The sequence below is a fragment of the Hydra vulgaris genome, chromosome 10, assembly GCF_038396675.1.
Source record: "Hydra vulgaris chromosome 10, alternate assembly HydraT2T_AEP".
Taxonomy (NCBI): Eukaryota; Metazoa; Cnidaria; class Hydrozoa; order Anthoathecata; family Hydridae; genus Hydra; species Hydra vulgaris.
Window position 1 is genome coordinate 23,792,954 of NC_088929.1, and position 13,324 is coordinate 23,806,277.

Genomic DNA, 13,324 nt, shown 5'->3' on the forward strand with positions numbered 1-13,324 from the left:
GCAGTTTCTTCAGTTTCTGCCTATAATAAAACTCAGTGGCCATCAATCCTATTATAGACTTGGTATTCCTCTGGACTTTTAGTAGACTCTTGACTCTACCCTATCACGACGCTTCTAAAAGGACTCTATATAAGGAAATTATTAAATTAAAATATTACAACAGATTCGTCATTATAAATTAAAAAATCCGTCAATTGCAACGGCGGCATCCTACTTGCCTTAACGCTGTTATGACTTTTTACGCAAACGCTGTTAAAGAACTGTTTTCAAAATTTGCGTCAATGTTCTTCTTTCATCCTTAAATAACGAGTTTTACCTAATAGAATATTATTCTTTAAAATTAGTTTAAAAAAATGCTAAAATAATTTAAAACTATGTATATGTATGGCTAAATAAAAAAAATAATTATCTTTATCATAAAATTGGTTTTAATTTTTAACTGTCAATATAAAGTAGTTACAACTTGTTTGATCTATTATGACCTCAGCACCTGATACCTCTGTCAGTTCCAATTTCAAAGTTGGAGGTAATGCAGTCGACTTTGAAGATGGAGAAGAAAGTGACGATCCATTAGGTGACGATGTTCCTTGGTCATTTAAATCTTTTTATGATGATATAGACAATGATTTAAACTTTGCTATTCGTGTTATACCATCTGAAGAAATTATTTCTGAACCTGTTTCAGTTAAAGCAAAAGTTATTAGCAAATACTTATTTGGAGAAGTTCTTGGTGAAGGATCTTATGGAAAAGTTAAAGAAGCATTAAATGTTGAAACTCTAGAACGTCAAGCTATTAAAATTATGAAAAAGCGCAAATTGCGCAGAATTCCACATGGTGAGGAGAATGTGAAAAGGGAAATTTGTATGCTTAAAAGATTAAACCACAAAAATGTTATTAAACTTACTGATGTTCTTTTTAATGAAGAAAAAGAAAAACTTTTTATTGTAATGGAATTTTGTGTTTGTGGATTACACGAACTGTTAAAAGCTGCACCTGGTAATGTATTACCTGAGTGGCAAGCTAATTTTTATTTTCATCAACTTATTGATGGCTTAGAGTATTTACATAGCAAGGGTGTAGTTCATAAAGATATCAAACCATCTAATCTGTTGCTTACAACTGACGAAACATTAAAAATATCAGATTTTGGTGTTGCAGAACAATTAAATCCTTTTGCAGTAGACGACTCATGTACAACAAGTCAAGGTTCACCAGCTTTTCAACCACCAGAGATTGCAAATGGATTGGATTCTTTTTCTGGTTTCAAATTAGATATTTGGGCATGTGGCATATCACTTTTTAATATGGTAACTTCTAAATACCCATTTGAAGGTGAAAATATTTACAAATTATTTGAAAATATTGGAAAAGCTATTTTAATTATTCCACCTAATATCAGTCATACTCTAAAGACACTTTTAGAAGGTTTACTTCATAGTAATTACCAAAAAAGATTTTGCATAAGTGAAATTAGAGACCATATTTGGATGCGTAAACTTTATTATAAGTATGAAGCTCGAGTAGAATTTCCAACAAATGAAAAAAGTGATAAAGTTAGAAATATGTCTACTATACCTTACTTACAACTCTTCAATGAAAATATTGTATCATATCTTCAAGATGATTTTATTAAAGGACATAATGTTTCTGAATTATTTGATAATGATTATAGCTCAAATAATGATTTTTTTCATAATCTTTCTGCATCGGCAATATCTTCTAAAACAATAGATAATGATGATAAGTCAAAAAATTTAAAATCGAGAAAGTACAATTGCAAAGCAATGTGAAGAAATTTGCCTAATTTTTAATACAATATGGACAAAAACATATTGCTCTTTTTAATTTTTTAATATTCAATTATAATATATAAAAATATATACACACTTATATATATATATATATATATATATATATATATATATATATATATATATATATATATATATATATATATATGTATATATATATATATATATATATATATATATATATATATATATATATGTATATATATATATATATATATATATATATATATATATATATATATATATATATATATATATATATATATATATGTATGTATGTATGTATATATAATCATAGATTGTCAGTCAAGAATAAAAAACTATTAAATAATCTTAAACAATTAGGAACAATTTTTAAAAATTGTGTTTACTTTATAAACATTAATCTTTGTTTTATAAAGTTGTTTTAAAGTTAATAAAGTTATTAAAAATTAAACAAAATAGTAACATGTTAGGATGTGTGTAAAATGACATGGTAAAAGTTGTTTTTATTCCATTATCAAATAATTCTAATGAAAATCTGGTAATAAAAAATTTAGTTGCAATATGCTGAACTAATTTTTTTCATTTTTCAAGCTTAAGTTTTTTGATTTTAATTTATTTATTCTTTATGAAACCAGCTTTTTATTTTGATAAAGGTCTCACAAAAAAATGAAATGTTATTTGTTTAAGATTTCTATGTTCATTTAGTTAATTTTTTTGTTATTATTGTGATGTACTGATGAAAAAGACCGATTGTGGCTAATAATAAGGTTTAATGTATATATAAAGGTAATATATCAATATTAGGTATGTAGTTTGCATATATAAGTTTCGTCTATGCACCAGTAGTGGTTCTGCCTATTAGCTAATGTTGATGTCTCAACCAATGGCAGTTAATCAGCGTAACTATCGGCTGATCAAATGGCCAAATATTGGTCAATAGTTGAGCTTATTAAATGGCATTGGCCAAGGTATCGGTATTAACTAATAGGCCAAAGCACTACTGGTGCATAGATGCAACTTATATATGCAAATTACATACCTAATAATAATATATATCCTTTATATACATACATTAAACCTTATTATTAGCCTCAATCAGCCTTTTTCATTGGTACATCACTAGTTATTATTAATTTATTTTGCAACACTACTATATATATATATATATATATATATATATATATATATATATATATATATATATATATATATATATATATATATATATATATATATATATATATATATATATATATATATATATATATAAAAATCGTATCCTCTCAGTACTAACATATTTTGCTAAACTTCAACCAATAATTTATTTACAAAATTAAAACAAAAAAATTGTACATATTTAAATATATATTATTATTGTTTAACAAAATCAATGTGTGTGCCAATCATTAGCACACTTTTTTTCCTTTGGACTTGATTTGATTAAAAAGGTTGTTGGTTTTGTAGTAATTTTCTTCTTTTTCATCTTTTTCTCAAAGATTGATACTTAATAGTACTAATATATTCTGCTCACTTTTAGTTAAAAAACCTACTCTTTGTTTTTGAAATTCAAGTCAGCAAAATCTACACTTTTTGAAAAAATCACTGCTAAATCTTTTTTACTTTCTGATTCAAATAATTTTGTACCATTAATATAGAGAGGGTTTTTATTATTGTTTACTCTATAGTGCATTGTTCCACATTTTTAGACATTGAATCTTAAAAGCCAGTCTTTTGTCCATTTGAATGCTGCGTTTAAATCATTCTGTAGACTTGAGGTACTTTCCTTTGAGATTACCTTAGATAGAATCTTGGTATCATCAGCAAATAAGTTGCATATATTGACTAACTTGTCTGGTAGATCATTAATATATAGAATAAACATTAAGGACTCAATAACAGAGCCCTGATTCAGAAACAGTTTCACCAAAAACATTTCTTTGTCTTCAATAATATAAAAATCTTTCTATCCATTTTAAAACTAAACCCTGAATGCATATGGTCATTTAATTTAGCTAAGAGTCTCTTGTGCAGAACAGTGTCAAAAGCATTAACAAAGTCTAGCATTACCACATCCACAGGGTTTCCTAAAGAGAGAGAATGTATAATAACAGACTCTACGGGAGTAAATGAGGGTTAGAGCTGCTCCACTAAACATCTTTTTAAGAGAGCTTTTAGTTTTTGCTGAGGCTTGTATTATTATATTATAATAATAATATTATTATATTATAATAATGATAACTACTGATAATAATGTAGTTACTGATAATTTAATATTGTAATTACTGATAATATAATAATAAATATACAATAATTTAATAATGCAAATTGAAATCAGTGACAATTTTTTTTTAATGTAATTGTTCTCTTTTGTACTTATTTGCACCATAGCCCTTCAATTCATACATGTATTGCCTTTGTCTACTTCTATTTTGTAAATAATACTTCATCCAAATTTAAATCAGCAAGATTGCTCGATGTTTTTCTAAAAGTACATATAGACTTTTTGAAAAGTTCTCTAATATTTATGAAGCCATAATTGTCTGAAGGTTTACAAAAATACATATTGTATACAAAGCTGCATATTTATTTTTTAATATAATAACTTGTTCTTATATACAAAAAAATATTATCGATAATGAGTATGGAAAATGAATATGGATTATTTTATTGCAAATATTGGTATAAGTACACATAAATGAAAAATTTTACACTAAATAATTTGGTTACTTTATGAATAGTTCTAATTTTTTAGAAATTTTAAAGACATAAACAATTCAATAAAATTCTTAGTTGGTGAGTTAATGTTATCAACATTTTAATATGACAGTTTTATAAAAGAAAGCAAATTGAGGTTTTCTCCTGGTTGTGTAAGTTTTTAAATTTTTTTAAATTATAGGCAACTAAAATATAAAAAATATCATAAAACTAATTTGTAAGCCATACTAATAATGAAATTTTTATACTTTAGAAAAAAAAACTGTAATTATTCCTATAATAAATGGATTCCTCAAATTTGTCATTTCATCATAATAATTCAAATAGAAGGCGGCCTCATGTTTTACAGACAATTCCAAAACCTCTAAATTTTGACAGAGCCATGAGTGATTTTAAAACAATGTTTCCTGAAATAGATTGTGAGGTTATTGAAACAGTTTTAAGAGCAAATGATGGCGCTGTTCAATGCACTATAGATCAACTACTTGTTTTACAAGAAAGTGCTATCAAACAAACATCCAACTACTCATTTAACTTACCATATCTACCAAGTTACGAGGCTTCAGAAAAAAAATTAGATGAACTACCTCCAGCATATAAAGATATTGGAGAGAAACTAACATCTGATTTTTCTGTTTACAATTTAAATAAGATCTTTAATGACAGTGCACAAAAATTTTCAGGCAATAAAAAGTCTAGCTGGAATGAGACACTTATTGGCAAACTTCCTGATGATTTTTTACGTTTAAGAACTACTAATTGTTATTCAAATGAAAATGATAATGCGCCATTAAATTCCAAAGCAAAAAATGTATGTAAAATTAATGATGATTTTATGAGTGAAGATGAGTTAGAGAGGTTTTTAGAAGATGAAAAATTAGCAATGTTTTTGCAAAATGAGGAGTTTATTAGAGAACTTCGAAGAAACAAAGATTTTTTGACATCTTTAGAAGCAGGTGTGTTTCCTTTTTTTTGTTTTTTATTTTAATATAAAGGTAAAGTGTTAGACTTTTCTAGAAGAAACTAACATTTTCTAGAAAGTCACTAACAATATTATCATTTATATAAATATAATTTATAATTACATAAATAAATTGTTTATGTAAATTTTATAAATGAAAATTGTTAAAAAAGTTTTCAAAAATTATGAATAAATGAGTTTTCCATCTTTTCCAAAAAAAGGAGTTTGTAAATTTTACATTTTTTGTAATTATTACATAATAAAAACTTTTGAACAATAAAAGATTATTAGATGAAATTTAAAACCTGAAAATGAATTTCAATTCAGTATAAAATTATAAATTAAGATATTTTACTAACTTATCATAACCATTGGCATTATCGCATTGGCAGTTAGCACAAGAGGAGTTTTTTTTATTGTGAGATAAAAAGGTATAAAAAATTGCATTGAATTGCAGGTGGGTTTTTCAATAAAAATTGGTTTGCAATAAATTGTTGCAGGCTAATCAAAATCGCAAAAAACTGCATTGCAGTTATCTAACTAAGTATCACAGTTATCTAACTAAATATAACTAATCACTCTTGATTCATTATTTAAAGATCACTATAAAAATTTATCACACAAGCGCATTGTGGAAATATCAGTACTTAACATTACCCTCACATTAAAGGTTGGGACTGCAAGCGTAGCGAAGTATTTTTGTTCTCAGGCTTCAATCACTGCTTTTTTTTGCAAAAACATTCTCATTTAAAGTAGGCATGATTATACTTAAATTTGGAGTTTTCTTAATGCCTGAAAGTGTCATATCTGGAGCATCAAAAAGTCCTGTGTTGGCCACTGAATAATAATATAATAAATTTAAACTATTTAGTAAAGTATAACAAATACTTTATCCTAATGTTATTTCTTTAATGATGTTGAGTTTGATTTTTACAAATAAACACAAATTATTTTTTATTATCAGTTTTTTACAAGAAACAAAAATTAAGTAAAAACTTATTTTTTGTTTCTTAAGCCATACTAGCCATGGTAGACTTCAAAAGTTGTAGTTTGTATAAGTCAGAGACACATGATGATGGGTGTGAGTTTTAAGGCTTCGAGTTGATGTGCAAGAAAAAAAAAGTAGATAAATAAAAATTTTTGTAACTCGAAGGGACAGATACAGTAAAAGGATGCAACTTTGCTGAATGACAAGTGAAGGAACAATAAGTTTTGGTTGATAGAACTAGAGATGATAGCTTGTTCAAGCAGCAACCGTAATATTATTTGCAAAAAAAAGAAAGTTATGCAACCTTACATTGATTGGAGAGTGGCTAAAACTTGGCAGACAAAACAGGTTTAACTACATTTGCAATGTATTTTTGGACCTTGTCTGAGAGTAAGAAGTTTATTATACCTCTATAGGAATGGCAACAATATTGCAATAATTGTTGCAGTAAATAACTGAGTTTTATTGAAGTTAAAATCCATATGCCACTACAAACCTCAAGCTGTTACAGAAGAGAGATCAAATTAAAAATCAGCTGCTTGTTCTAAGCAATCAAAAAGACTTTTTGTCAAAGCTGGTGAAAAATATAGAGAAGAATGAGTAGAGAAAAAAAAAATTATTATGAATTGATTATTTTTTTAGTTAAAATAAAGTATATAAATAAATTTAATAAAAATTTTAAAATTTTGAGTTGTATTTACACAAAATAAGGTTTTGTATTTTTAAAAGTTGTTTACAATGTAAAGTATGTCATTTACAATGGTAAAATATGTCATTTAACATGAGTTTGTAACTTGCAAGTATAACGATTTTAATGGCCACATACTGATGATTTTTCAGAATACTAGTTGCAAAAATAATAATGAAATTAACTGTTCCTACAACAAACTCATATTAAGAATAAATAACAAAAGAAGTGTTAAAAAGTCTTTATCATAATCCATTGTAGAGTTGAAACTCCTTAAACTCCGTAGTACCATTAATAACATGCTTTCAGTTGTCAGATGCCTTTGAGGAGTTTCAATATTACTATTCATTATAATTAAGATTTTTGAACACTGAAAGTGTAATACCATTGGTAATATGCTAGTAATCTTGTTTTTTTTTAAATCTTAGAATGTTATTTTTGTTAACTAATTTTTTAGACTCTTGAATTAAGTAATATTTCAAACTAGTCTTGATTCAATTACAGTTTTATAATCACACAAATAAATCAGAGTATCATTTTAAACTAGGAATTTTTAATTTTTGTTTTATTTGCATTATAAGTCTGTATTAAACATATAGATTGTATGTAGATTTTCCATGAAACTATTAGTGTCTTCCTAAATAAAGAAGCTTTTTCTTATAGACAGAAAAGCATCAAAACCAAACAGATATATTTTTTTTCAATCAGAATCAAGTTCTTTTTTATGGATTTAAAAATTTATAAGCTTTGGTCTTCAGGAAGTAGATATGGTACTTTAATTTGCACTTCAGGTTGAAACTAGTAAGTTGATTTTAAGATTTTATTTACATTACTGCCATCTCATCCAACTCCATAATACTCTTTATTATATAATATTCTTTTAACCATAATTCAAGACCATCTCACTTAGTTAAAAAGAATCCTGCTGTTTTATCTACTGCTCCGATTAGAAGATGTAGCTCAGGCGGAGCAACTAAATTTTTTTAACAAAGTATTTTTATCAGTATTAAGGCATATTAGATATTTATTTAAAATATTATTGAATTCCTCTATGGAAAACTGATGAACTCATTTTGAATATATGTTTCATAATAGCAATTAAAATCACCATTAGTTTTTAGGGATCTTATATCAAGTGTACATTCACCACAAGCAAGCTTTTTATACCTACATGTGGTGAAAGATCAAATAATATATTAGCACATTTAAGATCAAAAACAGTTTAATAGTTTGTTTTTAATAGGTTCAGACAGCATCTTTGACAGTAGCTATAACTAAAACTTTTTGAACTCTGATATTCTTAAATTTATTTCCAGCTTCTTTTTCTTCTTCAAAAACATTCACTTCAATTTTTAGGAAGCCTCTTTCACCATCTAAAGAAACACTGATAAAACCTGCACATAGATTTATACTTCTTTCACTAATAATATGCAGGATCAGATCAAAGAAAATGTTTTTAATATATACTAAATTGCTGATGATACTTTCTTTTTGGTTGGAAAAAAGTTCAACTTGTTTACATTGTAAATCACATCTAGTTGTTTTTGGAATTATTTAACTTTTGAAATAGGGTAGAGTGGGGTATTATGGATATATTCAATAAGTACGCATGGAGTAAGCTGTCTATGCATAATTGTAAAACCTAAAAATTACCAACAGTTTACACACATAATTAGCTTTTTTTTTTTTTTTTTTTTTTTTTTGCATTAACAATGTTTATATTTGATTTACATGAATAGTTAAAATGTGAAGTGGATATACAGGTAAAATGGATATTTTACCTGTATAAACAAATTTGTTTTTCCTGAATGGTTTGGGTAAAACTTTAACTCCCATCTAAATGTTTTATATTTTATTTTTGTATTCCTCTTTCTTTTATAATTAAATTTTATATTTTATATAATTAAAGTTTATTTTATAGTATTTTAGATAAAATAATAAGATTGAAATAAGTTATCATGCCTTGTAAATATCAATGCAAGACTATTGGTTCATACGATCACAGTAAATTAATGACTGCCATGCAGCTTGTTAAGGAAAGGGAGTCAGTATCAAATTGTAAGGGGATACAATATATCTAAGTCTTCTGGAATTCCTTATGGGACATTATGCAGACGATCTCATGATAAAATCCAAAAGACATTATGATCACATTTTGATCAAATCCAAAAGGTAAATGATAAAAGAATTGAAAGCGGTCATGAGTTTGTTTTAAGTAATACTGAGGAAAAACTTTTTGTAGAAGCCCTGATATACTTAGCTATCAAACTGATGGTTAAATTCTATAAAACATTTACTGGCAAAAAAACTCCATTCAAAGATGACAAGCCAGGGAAAGAATGGTGCATATCTTTTGAAAAAATATTGAATGTAGTTCTTGGAAAAAAAAAACCTGACCTTTTGAAAAAAGCAAGGGCTAATGATTTTTTTCTAAAATTTTGACAGATTTTTTTGAGTTATATGAGAAGACATTAAGCGATAATAATTTATTTGATAGACCACATTGCATATTTAATTTAGATGAAACAGGTTTACATGCAGATCCTACAGCAGAATAAATCTTTGTTCAGAAAACATCAAAAACAGCCTATTATATTGCTCCATCATGCAGTAAATCAATGTATACTGTATTGTTTTGTGGGTCAGCAAATGGCTAGTATCTACCTCCTTTTGTTGTCTGCAAAGCCATCCACCTTTATGATGCATGGTGTCAACATGGATCAGAAAATGCAATATATGGTGTAACAAAATCAGATTGGATGGAGGACTATATTTTCGAAAGTGGGATTGACAGGTTTATTATACATGTAATGGATTATAAAAAGCCTGTGTTGCTGCTGTGTGATGGATACAATAGCCATATAACATATTCTACTGTTAAAAAGGCTCTGTACAATCATATAATTTTACTTTGTTTACCTCTGAACACAAGTCACGCATTACAACCTCTTGATGTTGGTTTTTTTGCTCCATTGAAATCCCAATGGAAAAAAATCCTTCAAAATTGGTTAAGAGCAAGCACACATAAAAATCTCTTGTCAGTAAGATAGATAACAAATTCCTAAAAAGTGGTAGTGATCTTTACCTTTCACAATTTGTTAACAAATCAAATGAAGAAGATAGTCATTATGCAACCAAAGTGCAAGGAAGTAGATGAGTCTAACAAAAAAGAAATTAATGTTGTAAAAAACCTGAGACCAATTGGTTCTGTACTTACATCTAGCCCAAGTCAACCTACACTGACAGCACTTGTTCAAAAAAGTGCAGAGCACATGTCCAGGCAAAAAGGGCAAAATTTTAACAGCACAAGATGTTGTCGCAAGGTTGCAAGAAAAAGAGATAAATTAAGCTGAAAAGAAGACTTTTAGTAAGAAAAAGAAAACTGCTAGACTTAACCAATGCAGTTTGACTTTTTAAATACATAAAAAGCAATAAGTGTTATATATGTATCAAATATAATATGAGTATCCGTAATACTCCACCAATGGGGTAGTATGGATATATGTAAGGTGATGTTAAAAAGGATTAGTAATTTAGTTATTAAAAATATATTTATGTTCTACTCATTGTGAAGTCATTGTATACACCTGAATACAAAGAAAAATAACAAAAGTTTTTATGGTGATTATTAACTAAAAAAAAAAAAATTATATAAAAAAAATCTAAATCTAAAATTCTATCCATATTGCCCCACCCCACTATAAATTTGACATAAAATATAATGTCAATGTTATGTAAAAACTCCAAATTTGTATGAGCTAATTTATAAATATGCTATTAGTATCAGGGCTTGAATTAACCCCAAAAAATCTAATCACGAAAAATTTCAAATTTTTAAAATTCAATCCCTTCCACTCGTGGTAAGGTGGGTAACATTTGTATCTCAGTATGCTCTGCAAAAGTTAAAGTTACAGTTATAATTCACATGTATTTTCAGTATGCTCTGCAACAATGTATATATTGCTGTTACAGCAAATATATATCATTATTATTATTGTTATTATTTTTATATTATTATTATATTATTATTATTATTATTATTATTATTGTTATTATTATTATTATTAAGATGATATTTTAACATTTAAATTTGAAATAAAATAACTCAAACATACTTTCAAATTTAGCTAACTAAGATCAATTTACTTAAATCACAGGAAATAAAAAGTTTTAATTATATTAATATGTTTTATTTATATTATTATCTAAAATATGTATATTATATTAACAGCAATCATTGCATTTGCTGCTTTCAGTTTCATTTTGAGCAGGTTTAAATGAACATAAATATAATACATACACAAAAAATTTAAATTTTCTCTTACATACCATTGACATAAAATATAATGTCAATGTTATGTAAAAACTCCAAATTTGTATGAACTAATTTACAAATATGCTATTAGTATCAGGGCTTGAATTAACCCCAAAAAATCTAATCACGAAAAATTTCAAATTTTTAAAATTCAATCCCTTCCACTTGTGGTAAGGTGGGTAACATTTGTATAAAATTATATCTTTTGTTTTTTATTTTGTAATTGCTATTTTTTTAACAAAATATCTCTCATATATTTACATAATATCTCATAATATTCATGTTTGGCAGGGGTTTAAAATAGTTAAAGTTACAGTTATAATTAGTGAATCCAAATCAGGATTTCGGAATTTCGGAATTCCGAAATTCCGTCATATTTTGAATTTTTAAAAATCCGGAATTCAAAAACGCAAATTCCGGATTTTTCGAATTTAGAATTTCGATTATTTAATTCTAATTTTATTTTTGAAGTTATTTAGAACTGTTTTTATAAAAATTTCAAAAAAAACTTTTGTTTTGTTTTTATATTATGTATTTCTTCCGTTCTAAAAATTTTAATTTTTATTACTAAAAACGTTTTTCAACAACAAAGTTGTCATCCTCAGTAGTATAATACAACAGTTTTTAGTAATAAAAATTAAAATTTTTAAAACGGAATAAATACATAATATAAAAACAAAACAAAAGTTTTTTTTTGAAATTTTTAGAATTTCGAATTTAGAAGAACTTTTACTATAGATGGCAGCATTGTGTACTTTCATTGTTATAAATTCAAAAAATTTAAATTTTAGTAGGCTTAGGCTACTGCAAATGCATTAAAATTTTTTTTTTAATGAAATATTAACATTAAGAAATTAAATTGTATGCAGAGCAGACAAAGTAAGTCATTATATTAATTTTATGTTTCAAAAATTTTGTAGACTTACATTGTTATTGTTTTAAATCCCAACCCAAGTATGGTAGATAAATCTGAAGAAACTTTTATGGACATTTCAAAAGAAAGCTCATCAAATTCAGTGTGGAAATATTTTCTACGAGGGAAAACAAATCAGGTGGCGAAATGCATGCAATGCAAACAAGTTTTAAAGATATTGGGTGGATGTACAACTCCCCTGCACACACATCTTCGTTCTAAACACAACAGTTTTGAACGAGCAAAAGTTTGATGAAAATACAACAGCTTCTACATCTGACAGTAACGATAGTGTTGTGAGCACAACCAGAAAAACGAACACGATCATTGATTTTTTCAAGTCAAAAAAAGATGAAACTTTTCCTGCCGTAGTAGCTAGAATGATTGCTTCTGATGGTTTACCGTTTCGTGTTTTTTGTACGTCAAACGATTTAAGAAAATGTTTAACAATGCGTGGATTCGGTGATATTCCAAAATCACCCACCAGCATACAGAAAGTCGTGATGGATTATACTAAAAAAATTAAACAATTGCAAATTGCTGAAATTAATCAATTAAAAAAGAATTTATGCTTTAGTCTAACATTGGACGAGTGGACGTCCTCTCGAAATAGACGTTATATGAATGTTAACGTTCATGGGTCGAAAAATATCTGGAATTTGGGTCGAATTAATGGTCGATTTGCGGCTGAAAATTGTGTAAAATTGTTTGAGGACAAGTTAGAATCATTTCAGTTAAATATAAGGAACGATATTTCGTGTATTGTAACTGATGGTGCTTCTATGATGCAAAAAGTGGGTAGATTATTACCATGCGAACAAATTTTGTGTTTTGCTCATGCAATTCAGATTGCAATTGTAAATGTGATCTACAAACAAACAGAGAAAGAGGTAGATGAAGATGATTATGAGAGTGTCCTAGATCTGGACTCTGATGAAGACGATTTA

At 26.8% G+C, this 13,324-nt stretch overlaps 2 protein-coding genes across 3 annotated transcripts in view; both read left to right on the plus strand.

Annotated features, from left to right (window-relative positions):
* Positions 1-231: 231 nt before the first annotated feature.
* LOC100213010 (serine/threonine-protein kinase STK11) lies at positions 232-1,831 on the plus strand. Its single transcript, XM_065807559.1, has one exon. The coding sequence runs from the start codon at positions 478-480 to the stop codon at positions 1,789-1,791; it is 1,314 nt and encodes a 437-aa protein (XP_065663631.1). The 5' UTR covers positions 232-477; the 3' UTR covers positions 1,792-1,831.
* Positions 1,832-4,541: 2,710 nt separating this feature from the next.
* LOC100197589 (CUE domain-containing protein 1) overlaps positions 4,542-13,324 on the plus strand; it is a 34,846-nt gene continuing 26,063 nt past the window's right edge. Inside the window, exons 1-2 of one of the 2 annotated variants that reach the window (XM_065807560.1) lie at positions 4,542-4,664; positions 4,766-5,468. In XM_065807560.1, coding sequence (XP_065663632.1) covers positions 4,796-5,468 — 673 coding nt within the window. In that variant the 5' untranslated portion in view covers positions 4,542-4,664; positions 4,766-4,795. The remainder of the gene's footprint in view (positions 4,665-4,765; positions 5,469-13,324) is intronic. The other variant, XM_065807561.1, reaches the window with a different exon arrangement.